Here is a 16114-nt window from a genome sequence, read left to right as displayed (position 1 = left end):
TGCGATACCTGGAAGTTTTAATGTTTTTTTTTGGGCGGGGCGAGGGTGGTGGCCAGGAATGATAGAGAAAGAATGGCAAGATGGAATTAATTAAAAGAAAACTCCATTTTCTTTCCCAGTTTATTGATCCCATCACACCTGGTATTTTCTTAAGACCATCAATACCAGACATTCCAAAAACAGCTGATCATGATATATTAAGCAAGTTACGCACCTGGAGACTGCCCTCGCTACAGAATAGAAGAGGGGACGAGGGTGAAATTAAACCCCAGGTTTAGCACAACCCGACCTAAAACCCAGCCGTCTTGTTTCCCACTCCTAGCCGTCTATCTCCGCTCTCTCTCGCACATCTAGCTTCCTTCCGCAACCCACGTTCCCATGCCTCTTCGTCAGCTCGCGCCCTCCCTCCAGGTTCTCAGGCAGGGACCGGGTTGGAATAACTGCAAACAAGCTGAGGGGAGCTGCACGTTCCGCGTGGACGCCCTGAAACGTGAATTCCAATTCCACACACCCGCGTCCCCACCGCCCACTGACCCAGGTGATACCTGCAAGCACGACTCCTATCCAAGGCTTCGTTCAGTCACTCCCGCCCTGGTGCCAATTCCAACAGGAGCCGCGGAAATCGCCGTCCTGGAGAGTGAAGACGGCTGGCGTTGGTAACTGCGCAACAACTAAATACCCCAACCTTGCCGGCCATTGCACTAGCTGCGGTCTCCTAAATTGCCAGGGCGTACTCTCGCGCACGCGCACGAGCCCTAGAAGAACCCCCAGAAGCCCCCGCGACCCCGGTCTGTACGGGGCCTTCCCCAGCTCCGCCCCTTTCCTCAGGCCCCGCCTCTTTCCCCAGGCCCACTCAACCCGTAGACTGCAACCTTGGAGCTCTGACCAGACTCACACCTCACTTCCTGTGGGTTGGGGGCAAAAAAGCATCAAGCTTCCGGCTCTTCCCACATCTCATCCAGGAAAACTGGCCAAAACCTTCCTTACTTTCTGCCCTACCCCTACCTCCGCCCCCGGACGTTTGCCTGGACTCAAAAAACAATGACATAATTTCGACAAGATATCGTCTTGTATGTTGCAGTGTCTTCATTTATTTATTGGTTCACTGATTCATTCATTCAGTTTTGCGTAGAGGTAAAAGATCTTGCAGATCATGAGTTCAATTTTGGTTTGTTGGGTATGTGATACTTTGTGATGTTCAAGAGGTTTGTCATTTAAATATTTGGATATAGGCGTCTAGAATTTAGAGATATCTGGAGCTAGACTTGTAAAATTTACGTCAATCTGGGTAGATGATAATTGATGCTATGAGTTGGAATGAGATTGCACAGAGAGAGAAAGAGAATAGAGTATAAGGAGATGTGCTGGATTGCCCCAGTAACACGGACATCATTGGTTGGGTCAGGAAAATGGGCTTACAAAATAATGAAGAGGATCAGCCTAAGAGGTAAGAGGAAATCTGGTGGGTATGAAGGCACAGAAGGAAGGCAAGTGTGTGTCACAAAGGAGAGAATGCTCAGTGGTATTAATTACATTATAATATGATTAGTGCTTGAATAGAGGCATGTAGGCAGTGCTGTAAGAGCACAGAAAAAAGAACCCAAACTAGTTAAGTCAGGAAAAGCCTCCCAGAGAGAGCTTTAAATTCTAGACCAGGAGTTAACTAAGGGAAAACAAGATAGCGACTATATTTTTCCTTTTTTTTTTTTTTTTTTTGGCCAAGCTAGTTTGTTCTTCCTATCAATCATAAACAAATTATAGATGTCATCTCATTTACTCATCACCACAACTGAGATGATTATCATCCCAAAATTTATTAAAACGAAGATAGCAATATTAGGCTTCAAGCTCCTAGCTCTTCATACTTTTTCCACTTCTGCCCACTCAAATGTTTCAAGATTTAGATGGCCTTTAGTAAGATATGACAGAATTATGGAATGATATTTTCTAAAATTGCTGTATGCCATGAATCATTTGTGAGGGGACTGATCTTTATAAAAGTCATATTTAACTAGCTAAGCAAAATAAAAATTTTAACTTGCAAGTGTTGCCAGCAAACAGGCTCAAGCATGATATACAGCCAATTAAGAGGCAGGGAAATGGAAAAGGTACAAAATACGAGGGAGAATGACAGCCTTCCTCTCATAGACATGATATTTCTGACCAGGTGTCTTCAAAGGTCCACTGAAGGCTGCACACTGCTCACTAATCGAACAAGGGTTATTTTCAGGTTGCAGTCACTTCACTGCCAGTCCAGCTATTTTTTAGTGGCACTACTTTATAAGGTTTCTCTCAATATTTTTGTCTTTGTGCTGCTGTAACAAAGTACCTGAGACCAGGTCACTTATAAACAACAGAAATTTATTTCTCACATTTCTGGAGGCTGGGAAGTTTAAAATTGAGGCACTGGCAGGTTCAGTTGTCTGGTGAGGGCTACTCTACCCTTCCAACATGGTGCCTTATTGCTGCATTCTCTGGAGGGGCGGAATGCTGGGTCCTCCCATGGCAAAAGGCAAGGCAGAGGGGTAAGAGAGCCCATGGCTACAGGAAGGCAAAGGACCCTGAAGTCATGTGGGACTAGATCCTTAAGATGTATAGAATTATTTGCTACAAACTCCATTCCCTTCTGTCGTCATAAAACCCAGCTCCTCTAGATTAGAATCTATCTGTATCTAAAGATAGAGCATACCTAATTTGAACATCCCAAATCCTAAATGCTCCAAAATCCAAAACTTTGAGCATTGACATAATGCCCCAAGAGGAAAATTCCACACCTAACTTCATGTGACAGATTGCAGTCAAGACACAGGCAAACAACACAGTTTGTTTGGAGTTCCCACATATTCTGCTGATGCTACTGGATTGCTTACTTACCCTAAACCATTTTTCACTGTATTAATGTATGTCCTATTTTTACTGTTAAGTATTTATGTGTGAATAAATATAAGAAAATTACTGTTTATTAGTAGCATATAAATTCAGAGTCAGGAATGATGGTGATGCCAAACAACCACAGATTGTATACATGGGTGGCCGAGATAGTGACACCTTTGCTCTAGGATGGTTCAATGTACACAAACTTTGTTTTAAGCACAACATTATTTAAAATATTGTATAAAATTACCTTCAGGCTATGTGATAAGGTATATATAAAACATAAATGAGTGTTGTATTTAAAGCTGGGTTCCATCCCAAGTTACCTATTTTATTATGTATATGAAAATATTCCAAAATTCAAAACACTTCTGGTCCCAAGCATTTTGAATAAGGGATACTCAACCTATGTTTAGGAAAAGATAGAAAACATAACCTGACTTAAGCCAACAGTTTTCCTTAGACACTTATTCATTCATTCAGCAAATTTTTATTGGTGGGCTATTATAATATGTGGCAGATAGTGTACTAGGCATTAGAAATATACTAATAAACACAACCAAAATAGGACAGCCTTATCACCTACAGAAGCATTTCCTGGGCAAAGTTGTTGTATTTCATTACTCAATATTTTGCATTTTACACATCCTCAGAATATTGTATGGATAATGAATTGCACCGGTAAATCTGAAATTTTTAGGTAATCAAGACATTAATGAGGATGATTTGGGTTTGTAGGTTATGTGTAATGAACATTTGTCAATTTTGAGCTTCTAATCATCTGAATACTTTTTCTGTGCATATAGTCTTATGTGAATCTTGGAGGGAGTTAGAGACTGCCCCTTTCGGTAGAGGCTCAATACACCCCAAATTCACTTTCTTTGTCTCTGTTGCAGCTAGGGCACAGCATGTAACTTGAACTCAGTCAGTTAGATAAACCCAGTCTAGACTTTGAGTTACGAGCTAGTGACATGAAAAACAAGGATGCAGTTTAGTTTTTTAAAAAAAAATAGATTTTATTTTTAAGAGCTGTTTTAGATTTACAGAAAAATTGAAAAGATAGTATAAAATTCGCATATACCCTGCAACCAGTTTTTCCTTATATTGACATCTTATGTTATTGTGGCACATTTGTTAGAATTAAGACAATAACATTGATACCATATTTTTAACTGAAGTCCATAATACTTTATTAACATTTCATTAGTTAGTTATTTTATTTGTTTTGTTTTTTACCTTTTGTCTTTTTTCTGATCCAGGATTTCATCCAGCATACCACATTACATTTAGTTGTGATGTCTCTTTAGGCTCTTTTTGGCTGTGACAGTTTCTCAGACTTTGAGTTTGATGACCTTGAAAGTTTAATGAGTACTGGTTAGGTATTTTGTAGGATTTCCTTCTATTGGGATTTGTATGATGTTTTTCTCATGATTAGACTCGAGTTATAGGTTTTGGAGATGAAGGTCACAGAGATAGAGTGGCATTTTCATTACATCATATCAAAGATACATGCTTTTGACATGACTTATCATTCTTGGTGTTAACCTTGATCACCTTGCTGAGGTTGCGGTTGTCAGCAGACAATGACTTTTTTGTTTTTTTCTGACAGTGGCAGTGGATACAGCAATGTTCAGTTTCTAGAATCAGCAGCTCCAGCAGCAGTGCCCTGTATTTCTGTGGTCCCCAACCACAGGCCACAGGACCAGTACCAGTTGGTGGCCTGACAGGAACTGGGCTGCACAGCAGGAGGGGAGTGGTAGGTGAGCAGGCAAAGCTTCGTCTGTATTTACAGCTGCTCCCCATCACTCTCATCATCACATAAGCTCCACCTCCTTTCAGATCAGCTGCAGCATTAGATTCTTATAAGAGCACGAACCCTACTGTAAGGAGCACAGGTGAGGGATCTAGGTTGCACACTCCTTATGAGAATGTAATGCCTGATGATCTGAGGTGGAGCTGAGGCAGTGATGCTAATGCTGGGGAGTGGCTGCAAATACAGATTATTATTAGCAGAGAGGTTTGACTGCACAATAAATGTGATACATTTGAATCATTCTGAAACCAGCACCCCCCCCCCCCCCGCACCCCCGCCCACTCTCCATGGAATAAATTGTCTTCCATGAAACCAGTCCCTGGTACCAAAAAGTTTGGGCACCACTGCTGTATTTGATTGTATTGGCAGGGTAAACTGTGCCATCTAGTGCTGAATGGCAGTCATGTACTCATCAGACCAACTCTGTGATATGATTTTGGCCTGTGATTCTGTCAGCAGGACTGGAATTACCATTAGTTCAATATTTTTTACTTTTAGCTTAAATCATGCATAGTCAGTTTCTGTTACTTGCAACTAAGAACCTTGACTGATACGTTATCTTTATTATGATTTTTGGGTATATGTACCAGAAATTTTCTGAGCGTTTCTTTCTGCTCTTCCTCCATAGCATGTGAGGTAGTGGTTTCAGACAGGCAGCTTTCTATTGGTCATGCAAAGAAGTCCTACTGGCATTTGTTCTGGTGGAATGAGTGGGAGCATGATTCTCTCAGTGTTTGAGTAATCCACTACTGCATAACAAACCAGTTAAAAACTTAGTACCTTAAAACAGCAACCATTTTATTTTGCTCAGGAGTCTGTGTGTTTGGAATTTGGTCAGTGGGCATGCCAGTTATCAGTAATGGCAATATTTAAGATATGACCAAGACAGTGAATAGCTGAGATCATTGAAAAAGTGAGGATCGAGGAATCTGAGTATGTAGAATATTCAAACATGTCATTCTATGTGAAAATTATAACAAAAGCAGTGTGTTGGAGGGAGCCACAGTGAGCGAGGGGCTAAAGTCTTCAAGGAAAATGGGGGAGTGATCTAGGAATCTAAAATAAAATAAATTAAACCCCCCACAATCCTACATTCCTGACCATACCTTATTTCTTCCTTCTCTCTCATGGTAATACTTCTCCAAATTCGTGTCCACATTTTCTGTTTCCATTTTCTTATTTTTCCTCCCTTCACTGAAACAGATCTCATCTAGATTATAACCAGCAGCCAAAGTCACCAAATTCAATGAATAATTTTCTGTTCTTATCTATGTCTCTTCAACTTGCACATATTGTTTAAACAAAGGTTTTCACTGATCATCATGACCCAGATTAAAGTTTGTCTATTGTGGTACAGTTCCAGTAATTCTAAAAAGACAGTAACATCCAAAAACTGTATATTAAAACACATTATGTCTCAGTCATTCCTCTGGATGTATTCCATATACCCAGAGTTGGATGAGCTATAATAAAATGAAATAAGAGCTCAATAAATGGTTTTAAAATAAATTCATGAATTAAAGAAATAAGAAGTAAGTACAGCTACCAGATAGCTCTTCACTGGGGAGGCCTTCTACTGCAGAGCCAATCTGAAGTCTGAGGTCTGGGACCCCATGTTCATGATGACTATAGACCGTGGAACCCCCTTTAAACATGTGATGATTAGAAGTTTAGATGATAAAGAGGAAAGTGACTTGCATCCAGTTCATTTTGACTATGGGTTTATGAGAACCAGAAGTGGACTCTGGAATTGACTGTTCTAGAGAAATTGAGCCACAGGGAGACATAGTGTACAGGCATCTAAGCTTATTGAGGGATCATCCTAGGATTGGTAAACTACAATTTCTAAAATTCTAATTTCTCTTTTGATTTCTGAAGAAATATTCATTAGATAAATTGGGCTCATTCAAAGGAGGATGACCAACATAAATACAGGGTATCAAAGCATTTTACATAAAACAATTTTAAAGTGATTGGCAGTGATAATTGAATTTGGACAAATATAGAAACTGACTTCAGTGAGTTGTGGTATGTAAGAATAATGTAAATTATTCTAGGAGTAAAACTAGGGAAACTGGGTTGAAGATATAGGAAAATTGATTTTGACTTACCATGAGGAAAATCTAATTCTAATATCAAAAACTATCTATACATAAAAGAGATCATTCAAAAAAGTAGGGAGCTCTGTCATTCCTGGTTAGGCAAATGCTGGACAATTATTCAATAGAGATATTATGGAGTAATTTAAGCCTCACTTTTTACTCTGATAGTCTATGCTTATGTGAAAGTTGGGATGATTATATAAAACTGATTTTCTGAAGATTTCAGGAGAGAACATAATGAACTATTTAATATGACCTTTTCACAAGCTGAAATACTCTGGGCCAGAATGATCCCAGTATTAAAGATTCTTTCACATATTTTAATTGTTTTAATAAATCTATCCCAAGATTCATATGACCAGGACTCACAAACTTGAAATGCCTTTGATGTTAGAATTATGTATGCAATTTGTATTAGACATTATTTCAGGACAATCGGGTTTAAACCTCTTTGATTTGATTGTGATTGTGTTTAAAACATGTCCATGGCAGCTGAATTAACTACAAACTTCTCAAAATAGAACCTGGTACCTTTAATAATCAGGAAATAGCCTAACCTTTCATCCCTTTATTTCTTGCCTATGCTCTAGGTTTGAGTAGAGTATTCCATTTTTACAACATGCCCTTCACTTTTATGCTTCTTCCTGAAATGACTAATTCATAACTGCCTACTAAAATCCTGCTCCTCTTTTAAGCATATTACCACAGCACTAAAAGTCAGACACAGAGGTCACCTCCACTGAAAGAAGAACTTTCTTCCAGCTAGTTTCCTGACAGCCCCTTTAACATCCTTGTTCCTCAGGCTATAAATTATGGGGTTCAACATTGGAGTCACCATGGTATAGAAGACAGATATCATCTTATCCTGCACCTTTGTGGTCTTGGAGTTTGGCCGCATGTAGGTGAATATTCCTGACCCATAGAAGAGGACAACGACAATAAGATGAGAGCCACAGGTGGAAAAAGCCTTGAGCCTCCCCTCCCCAGACTGCATCTGAATGACAGTGGAGATGATATGCCAGTAAGAGGCAAGGATGAGGGAGAGAGGAGCCAGGAGGATTACCACACCCATTGCAAAGATGGCCATCTCTGTGCTGTAAGTGTCTGCTGAAGCCAGCTTCAGAAGGGCAGGGAGTTCACAAAAGTAGTGATTGATTATGTTCCGTCCCCGATAGGGAAGATGGAAAGTAAAGGTGGTATCTACCAGAGACACTAGTGTCCCACTGGCCCAGGACCCTATGGCCAACTTGAGACACATCTGTTGGGTCATGATGGTGGAGTAGTGCAGGGGCTTGCAGACAGCCACATACCGGTCATAGGACATCACTGCCAGCAGAGCACACTCTGTACACCCAACCAGAAGGAAGACAATTACCTGTGTCATACACGCAAAGAAAGAAATGTTTTTCCTCTTTACCAAAAAGTGAACCAACACTTGAGGAACGATGCTAGTGGAGAAACAGAGATCTGCAAAAGAGAGGTTTCTAAGAAAAAAGTACATGGGAGTGTGAAGTCTAAAATCCATGAAGATGAGAATGATGATGAGCAGGTTTCCAAGCACAGTCAGCAGATAAATGAGGAGGAAAAGAATAAATAGCAGGATCTGAGTCTGCAGGTCTTGTGAAAGGCCCAGGAAGATAAACTCAGCCACAAAGGTTTGGTTTTCTTCTCCCATTGAGATTTATACCTGTTTGGCCCAAGCAAAAAGAACAAATTTTTGTTGGGTTTATGACTGTAAGTCCTGTAGAAGAGGCTCATGTGAGAATTGCAGCCTAATTGGATATTTCTAGCTCTCTGATATCCAACTCATTCTAATTGACAATGAATGAATATTTTTATTCTTCTTACTTGGTTGTAATTTAAATCAACTTTATCTTTTTTTCCAAATCCCCTCTGCTCACTACTACTTTGTTATACATAGGGTATCATATTGTTAAAGTTTTTTTGGCTAATTCTCATGTAAGGATGTCAGAGTTCATGTGAATTTTACCAACTGGCTAATTGTTACAAAATAATTGTATATACTGATATTACAATTATTCCCATGCAGAAAACTGCATCATTAACTGTTCAAAATACTATATATTTAATTATAACATATACTTCAGAAACACGAAGCAGTTTTTAAGAATCAGTCTTAATTTGACCTCTTAAAAACAATAAACTTTTCCCGAGTTTAAAATTAAGTCATTAGCATATCTACATTAAAGACCATTCCATTTGGATTAAACAACCAAATATTAAAATTAAAACAATAAAAAAAGAAAAAATAAGTTAAAATTGTTGTGATATCTGGTCTGGATAGGACCAGACTTGAAAAACACAAAAGCTTTCTAAGAAACCATGAAAGAAAATATGTGTAGCATTTACAACATAAATTGAAAGACTTCTCTGTGAGATAATGTCATAAGCAATCTTAGAAGATAAACCACAAACTGAGGAAAATATTTGAGGGGGATGCCAGAGAAAGTTTAATAACTTTATTACCTTGAGCTCATATAAAACACTATGAAAATTGGTTGGGTTTTTTTTGGAAAATTGTTAAGTCCAATAAATAATAGGTCAAGAACAGACTACAAAGAAGAAATGCAAATAGCTACTGAATGTAAGAAAAATATTCAATATAATTATAACTCACTAAGCACAACTACAAAACTGAGAAATAAATTTTCTCCTGGTTAATCTAAGATTTTAACAGCAAAAAACAAAAAAACTAGTGTTTTTTTGAGCATTAAACACATAACAGGTATTACTTTAAGAGTTTTATATGATTATAAGTGTCCATCAACAGATGAATGGATAAAGAAAATGTTGTATATATATATATATATATATATACACAATGGAATAATATTTGGCCTTAAAAAGAATGAAATTCTGTCATGTGCAGCAATATGGTTGGAACTGGAGGTCAATATGTCAAGTGAAATAAGCCAGGTACAGAAATACAAATATTGTATATCCTCACTCATATGCAGGAGCTAAAAACGTTAATCTCATGGAGGCAGAGAGTAGAATGATCTACCAGAGACTGAGTAGGGTGTTTCTGTGGGGGGAGGATGGTAATGAAGAAAATTTGGTTTATTGGTACACACATACAGGTAAATAGAAGGAATAAGTTCTAATGTTCAATAGCAGAGTAGGGTGACTGTAGTTAACAGCAACATATTGTATATTTCAAAATAGCTAGAAGGGAGGACTTGAAATATTCCCAACACATAGAAATGATAAATGTTTGAAGTGATGAATATCCTAAATACCCGAAAAGACTGTTGTGTAGGAGCCCAAATGACAAAGTTCATCTCTTGCAACATCATGCCCACCTCCAGCACCCTCCACCAGTATTGCAGAATCCTACATGTTGAGGCTTATCAGCAGCTTCTCCTCTCTCACCTGAGAGTAGAGGCAAAGCAGGATCCCTCCAATGTGGGATCACTGGTAAAGGAGAGAGGGAGTGATTTCTGTAGTTTGCAGATCCACATTTGAAGGACAGCACCCATCTGTAGGTTGCCTCCTGAGCATTTCCTCCCAAGGCCTCCCAAGGCCTGCACTAGGAGTTTGACTTCACCTCAAGCCTTTCTGCTTTACTTGACTCAATGTACAAACTCCAGTTCTCCTAGGTCCCCATTCTAAACAGAGTATTTTCCTTTGAGACAAGATTTAAAGGTGATGTCCTGAGAGTTACACAAACAGGGCATTCCCAGGAGCTTTAAGAGCCCTCAACTTTATTACCTTTTTCCATCCTCTGAGACACCCTAGGACAATCTGTGTTATATCTGAAACCACAGACTAAAGTTTCTAAATTATACTCACCCCTCTTTCATACCCCCACCAATGTCATTCAACATGGCAACAACAGGTATATATTCTCAGGGGTTAGCAATTTATCAACATTGTGTCTTTGTTTATATAGTAATTAAATAGGAATGAAAATGAGCAGATATTGGATCATCTAGATGCTGACTTTCTAATCGAGTAATGCATCTTGATTTTAGGACTTTTACTTTCATTTGTTTATAATTGTTTGGATTCTGAGTGACTACCTTAAGTAGGGAGTTTAATTTGGTTAGTACTGTCCTAATATCAACATGACAACAGGGGCTCTGAATGTGTTGTTATATTAAAGTTGCACTGGACATAAAGTCAAAGCTTTTCTTTTTTCTTTTTTTTTTCTTGAGACAGAGTCTTGCTTTGTTGCCCGGGCTAGAGTGAGTGCCGTGGCATCAGCCTAGCTCACAGCAACCTCAAACTCCTGGGCTCAAGCAATCCTACTGCCTCAGCCTCCTGAGTAGCTGGGACCACAGGCAAGCGCCACCATGCCTGGCTAATTTTTTTTTTCTATATATATTTTAGTTGGCCAGATAATTTCTTTCTATTTTTAGTAGAGATGGGGTCTCACTCTTGCTCACAGCTGGTCTCGAACTCCTGACCTCGAGCGATCCACCCGCCTCGGCCTCCCAGAGTGCTAGGATTACAGGCGTGAGCCACCGCGCCCGGCCCAAAGCTTTTCTTTTGAGGGGATAATTCACAGTCAAAGGATAGTTTTGTAGAATGAGACTTTAGTTACTTAAATCATTAAATTAAGACATTGGCTTGACCTCATGAAAATGGAACTGTTCTTATAATTCTCTCAAGCTAATAAAAAAATTCAAGACAAAGGAAAGTTTTACATCCAAATGATGCACTCATATCATCTCAAGGCCAAAAAGATATAAGAGAAAAATGGTGGAAGAATTGAGTTAGATGGTAGTATAGTCATGTAAGATTACAGAAATATAATATGAGGTTGTCATTTCCCCAGTCATATTTCTGGTGACAGTTTAGTTTTAGCAAACCATGAGCCATCACATTAAGTAAATGGTCTTAATTGAATATTATTGTTTTATTGGTTTTGTGACTTGGCTCATACATTATTTATAATTTACTTTTGGTTTCATAGCACATATAAATCTAGCTCATTAAAATAAATGGATTGTGTTCCATGGTATAGATACGCCATGTTTATTTAACTGTATCCATATTAGTGGACACTGGGTTATTTCCAATCTTTAGACATTGAAATGGTGCCACATTGAACGTCTTTGAACATGTATCTTTGTGCCCTTGTCAGATATATTTGAAGGATAAGTTTCCTGAGGCTTAATTGCTGATTCTAAAGGTATATTTCTTTTAAACATCAATAGATGTTGACAATTGTCCTATAAAAAATTGCGTTAATTTACACTCCCATCGAAATTTCATGAATATTTTTTATTAATAGTTACACCTTTACTAACATTTGGTATTTTCAAACACTTCAATTTTACTAATCTGTTAAGTAAAAAATGGTATCTCATTGTTACTTTATTATGTAATACTTTATACTTAAGAATGAGTATAATTTTCTATTATGTTTATTGATCGTCTTCACTTCTTTTTTCTGTGAAGTGACTGTATTTCCTTTGCTCATTTTCTTTTATTGAACTGTTCAACTTTCTTTTATTGCTTTGTAAAACCCTTGAATTATTATGAAAACTTGGCTCTTTGATTTTGCCTTAGAAATAAGTTTCTACTTTGCCAGTTGATTTTTTTTTTTGTATTTTTGCATCACACATGTATTTTATAATTTAATCTGGGTGAATCAGTGTTTCTCCTTATAACTTTTGCTTTTTGTGTTAACATTTGAAAGTTGTTAAAAGTTATGCTTTTTAAAAAGCATCCATTTTTTCCTTCTAAGATTTTCATAGTTTGCTTCCATGTATGGCTTCATTTACATCTTTATACATCTAGAAATTATTTTGAGGTAGGAAGTGAGATAGGCATCTACCTTAGATTTTTTTCCCCAAATTCTCACCACCATTTATGGGAAAACTTCCCATCAATTTTAAATGTTTTTTACATGAGATGCTAAACTCCTGCAGGATTGAGTCTATTTTTGTACTCTGTAGTCTGTTCCTTTTCTGACTTTATATTTCCAAACAAATAGCATGCAATCTTAATTTCTCCTGTTTTTGTTTTTGTTATTTGTTTGATTTTCAGGTACAGAAAGTTGAGTTAAACATATTCCTCAGTATATAACATATTACTATAATGATTTCAAAGTCCCTCTCTTGTTTATTTATGTATTTATCATGTATTTTATTTATTGCTATAAACTTTTGACTATTTTCCAGAGTTCAGATAAAGTTTATTCTGATTCTTCAATTTTTTTTGTATTTCTTTGGAAAGTTGGCCCATTGTAGTCCCCTATTTCACTATTTTCAATCTTAAAAATAATTTTTGATAGAGTTTTGACTACTTTAGTAATCTTTGCGAAGAACCAGCTTGAGATTTTGATAAAAATCTTATTTATATTTTGTCGTCTATTTGCTTGATTTCTTCTTTTATCCTTATTATTTCCCTGTGTGTGCCTTTGGATATGCTCTGCTATCCCTGCCCTCCCCAACTCCAGCCCCTAGCAATTTTAATTAAATGCTTAACTCCATTTTTTCTCTTCTATCTTGCTCCTCCCCTCCGCCTCTGCCTGCTCCTCCTTCTCCTCCTCCTCCTCCTCTTTCTTCTCCTTCTCCTTCTTCTTCTTCTCCTCCTCCTCCTCCTTCTTTTTCTCCTTCTATTTATCCTCCTCCTTCTACACTTTCTCTCTCCTTTTTAATGAGATATTACTTACATATAGTAGTAATATACACCAATCTTAAGTATAGCTCAATACATTTTTACACATGTATATACCTGTGTAACTATTATTTAGATCAGAATGTAGAACATTCACAGCACATCAAAAGGCTCCCAGTAAACTCCAAGTCATCACTCCCTCAAAAGTAACCATTATTTGGAATTCTAAAAATATAAATTAGTTTTAACTGTTCTTGAGCTTCAAATAAATGGAGTCATACAGTATACACTTGTTCGTGTGTCTAGCTTCTTTACTAAACATTATTGTGGTTGTTTGCAGCAGTAGTTCATTCTTGTAAAATTATTTGATAGTATTCCACTGCATGACTGTACCACAATTTATCCTTTCTATTGTCCATGGAAATTTACATTGTTTCCAGTTGGGCTATTATGAATAAAGCTGATATAAACATCCTTTTATTTGTCTTTTGGTGGATATAAACATTGGTCTCTATTGGGTATATACTCAGGAGTGGAATTACTGGATCATAGGGAAGGGGCATATGATTAGCTTAGTATTCAAAGATACTTCCAAATGGACTTTTTGAATTGACTAATTTCTGCTCTCATAAGCAATGTAAATTACTCCACACCCTCAGTCATTTTATCCATTTTGATTAGGGTTAGTGGCATTTTGCTCTGGTTTTAATTTATATACCCTGGTGGCTAATTATCTTGTGTAACTTTTTAGTGCTTATTAGCTATTTGTATTTCCTATATTGAAAGTGTTCAAGTGTTCTGCCCTTTATAAAAACTGGAATTGTTTTTACTTTTTCTATTAATTTTTGGAAGTTCTTTATTTTCTGGGCATCATGCCTATAGCTTAGTGTCAAATTATTAAAATAATATGTACATAAATAGAGACAAGTGATAGAGAAATATGGTACAATGCTATAATTAGAGAATCTTGGTAAGGGAGGTATGAGAGTTCTTTGTACTATTCTTTCAATTTTTTTTAAACTTAAAATTATTTCAAAATATAAAATTACAAAATAACAAAGTTTACTAAACATAAGATTTAGATATATTTTGACGAACTTCCCTTAGTAACTTTTAAAACAGATGGACACACTTGAAGCTCTGACTCAGGGGGTATGGAGGGGCAAGGGCAATATACGTAACCTAAACATTTGTATCCCCATAATATGCTGAAATAAAAAAAAAATTAAAAAAAATTAAAAAAAATAAAAGTGCTGCCAAGTTCGGTGTCTACATCTAAGAGATAGTTCGACCAGCCCAACCACTTTTTTCATGTCAGGTATGTTGTGATCATAGAGAAGCCTCCAGTAAAGACCAAGCCTCTACTCAAGTTCTGAGTAAGCTGAAAAATAGCAGGGGCTGTGGGCGAGGAGCCTTCCCTTAGAAGGATCTGTGAGCACGAAGTTGCTACACTAGGTGCTCTACAACAGGCAAACTTCTTTATGGGACATGCCTGATTTGTTCATTTCAGGGACGAGCCATAAGACATGGTCAGTGAACACTAGTTTCATTGAAGTTATTAGAAATGACCTATCCAGGTGGGCAAAGGTGAGCTTTACCTCAACTCCCAGAGCCCCTTCTCTACTTCCCACTTCAGAACCAAGGCAGATTCTATATGCTGACACTTGAAGAGTGAGCATAAGCATGATAACAACATCCATTTAATGAGCACCTATCATGTGTCAGGCATGATACTCAGTGTTTTATACAAAGCAATCCCATGAGCAAGGCATCATTCACCCCATAAAAAAATTGACAGAAAAATCAGTGAAGAAATGAAGATTTTTCACCACACAATTAACTAACTTTACCAAATAGGATATTCTGCCCAGTTAGGTTTGGTGATAGCTGGTTCCTGTTCAGTTGTCTCTCTCTTTGAGTAGCCATTCAGAAGCCGCAACTGCCAGAAGCTTCTGCCAGAAGCTGTCTTCTTTTCAGACCCTAATCTTCACTCCCCCCACCCATGCCCAACCAGCTTGAAGTATTCTTAGTCTTTGTGTGTGTGTATGTGTCTTTGCAGCTGATTTGTGCTTGGTTTTTCAGCTTCTCATCTGGGTAGTTTAGGTTTCTGAAAATGTATAATAGATTTCCTGAACAAATGTCAAAACATATGATATCTGCCAAAACTCAGATGCTTGTCCATAATCTCAATCCGCTAGCCTTGATTATAATAATTAGGGCACTATTTATTGAGCTCTTACCATGTGAAGACATTATGTTAATGACGTTCATCTAATTATTATTATCTGAGACACATCACATTCACATTCTACAAATGATGAACGTTCTCAAAATCATAAACAGAGTATGCGGTAGACTCAAGCTGCAACTTGGTATTTTTTCCTACAAAAACCAAATACTTAGTTCCACCAATACATTGTTTCCCCAAAAGGAAGACCTGAAAGAGGAGCTAGTGATCGAGCCTGTAAATGGAGAGGTGAGCGCTAACTACAGGTTATTTTCTATCTTCCCTGTAACTGTTTGAGAACCTTCTGATGGGAAATGCAGCTCAGGATCCACCCTAATGATTCAGAATTCTCCTGAGCACTTCAGCCTCTCCAGAGACTGCTGTTAGTATCCCCCCCCCCCAACCCCTTCATGTCATTTAAATGGAAATAATGTTGCACAGTATACCCCGATGTCAGTAAGACCTTTGGAGGGTGTGGGAATGTGGGGATTCCCCTTCCTGCCTTGT

General features: G+C 37.7%; 1 protein-coding gene across 1 annotated transcript; it reads right to left on the bottom strand.

Moving 5' to 3' along the window:
* Positions 1 to 7519: 7519 nt before the first annotated feature.
* On the bottom strand, positions 7520 to 8504 carry OR2D3 (olfactory receptor family 2 subfamily D member 3). Its single transcript, XM_069469487.1, has one exon. It carries the CDS (start codon positions 8462 to 8464, stop codon positions 7520 to 7522), a length of 945 nt encoding a protein of 314 aa, XP_069325588.1. The 5' UTR covers positions 8465 to 8504.
* Between the last annotated feature and the right edge of the window lie 7610 nt (positions 8505 to 16114).

The sequence above is a fragment of the Eulemur rufifrons genome, chromosome 6 (genome assembly GCF_041146395.1).
Source record: "Eulemur rufifrons isolate Redbay chromosome 6, OSU_ERuf_1, whole genome shotgun sequence".
In the NCBI taxonomy this organism is placed as follows: domain Eukaryota; kingdom Metazoa; phylum Chordata; class Mammalia; order Primates; family Lemuridae; genus Eulemur; species Eulemur rufifrons.
Note: the sequence above shows the minus strand (reverse complement) of the source record. Positions and strands in the feature narration are given on the sequence as shown.

Bases quoted from the DNA above. Each gene is read 5' to 3' on its own strand.
- OR2D3 (XM_069469487.1), bottom strand. From the start codon at position 8,464: ATGGGAGAAGAAAACCAAACCTTTGTGGCTGAGTTTATCTTCCTGGGC.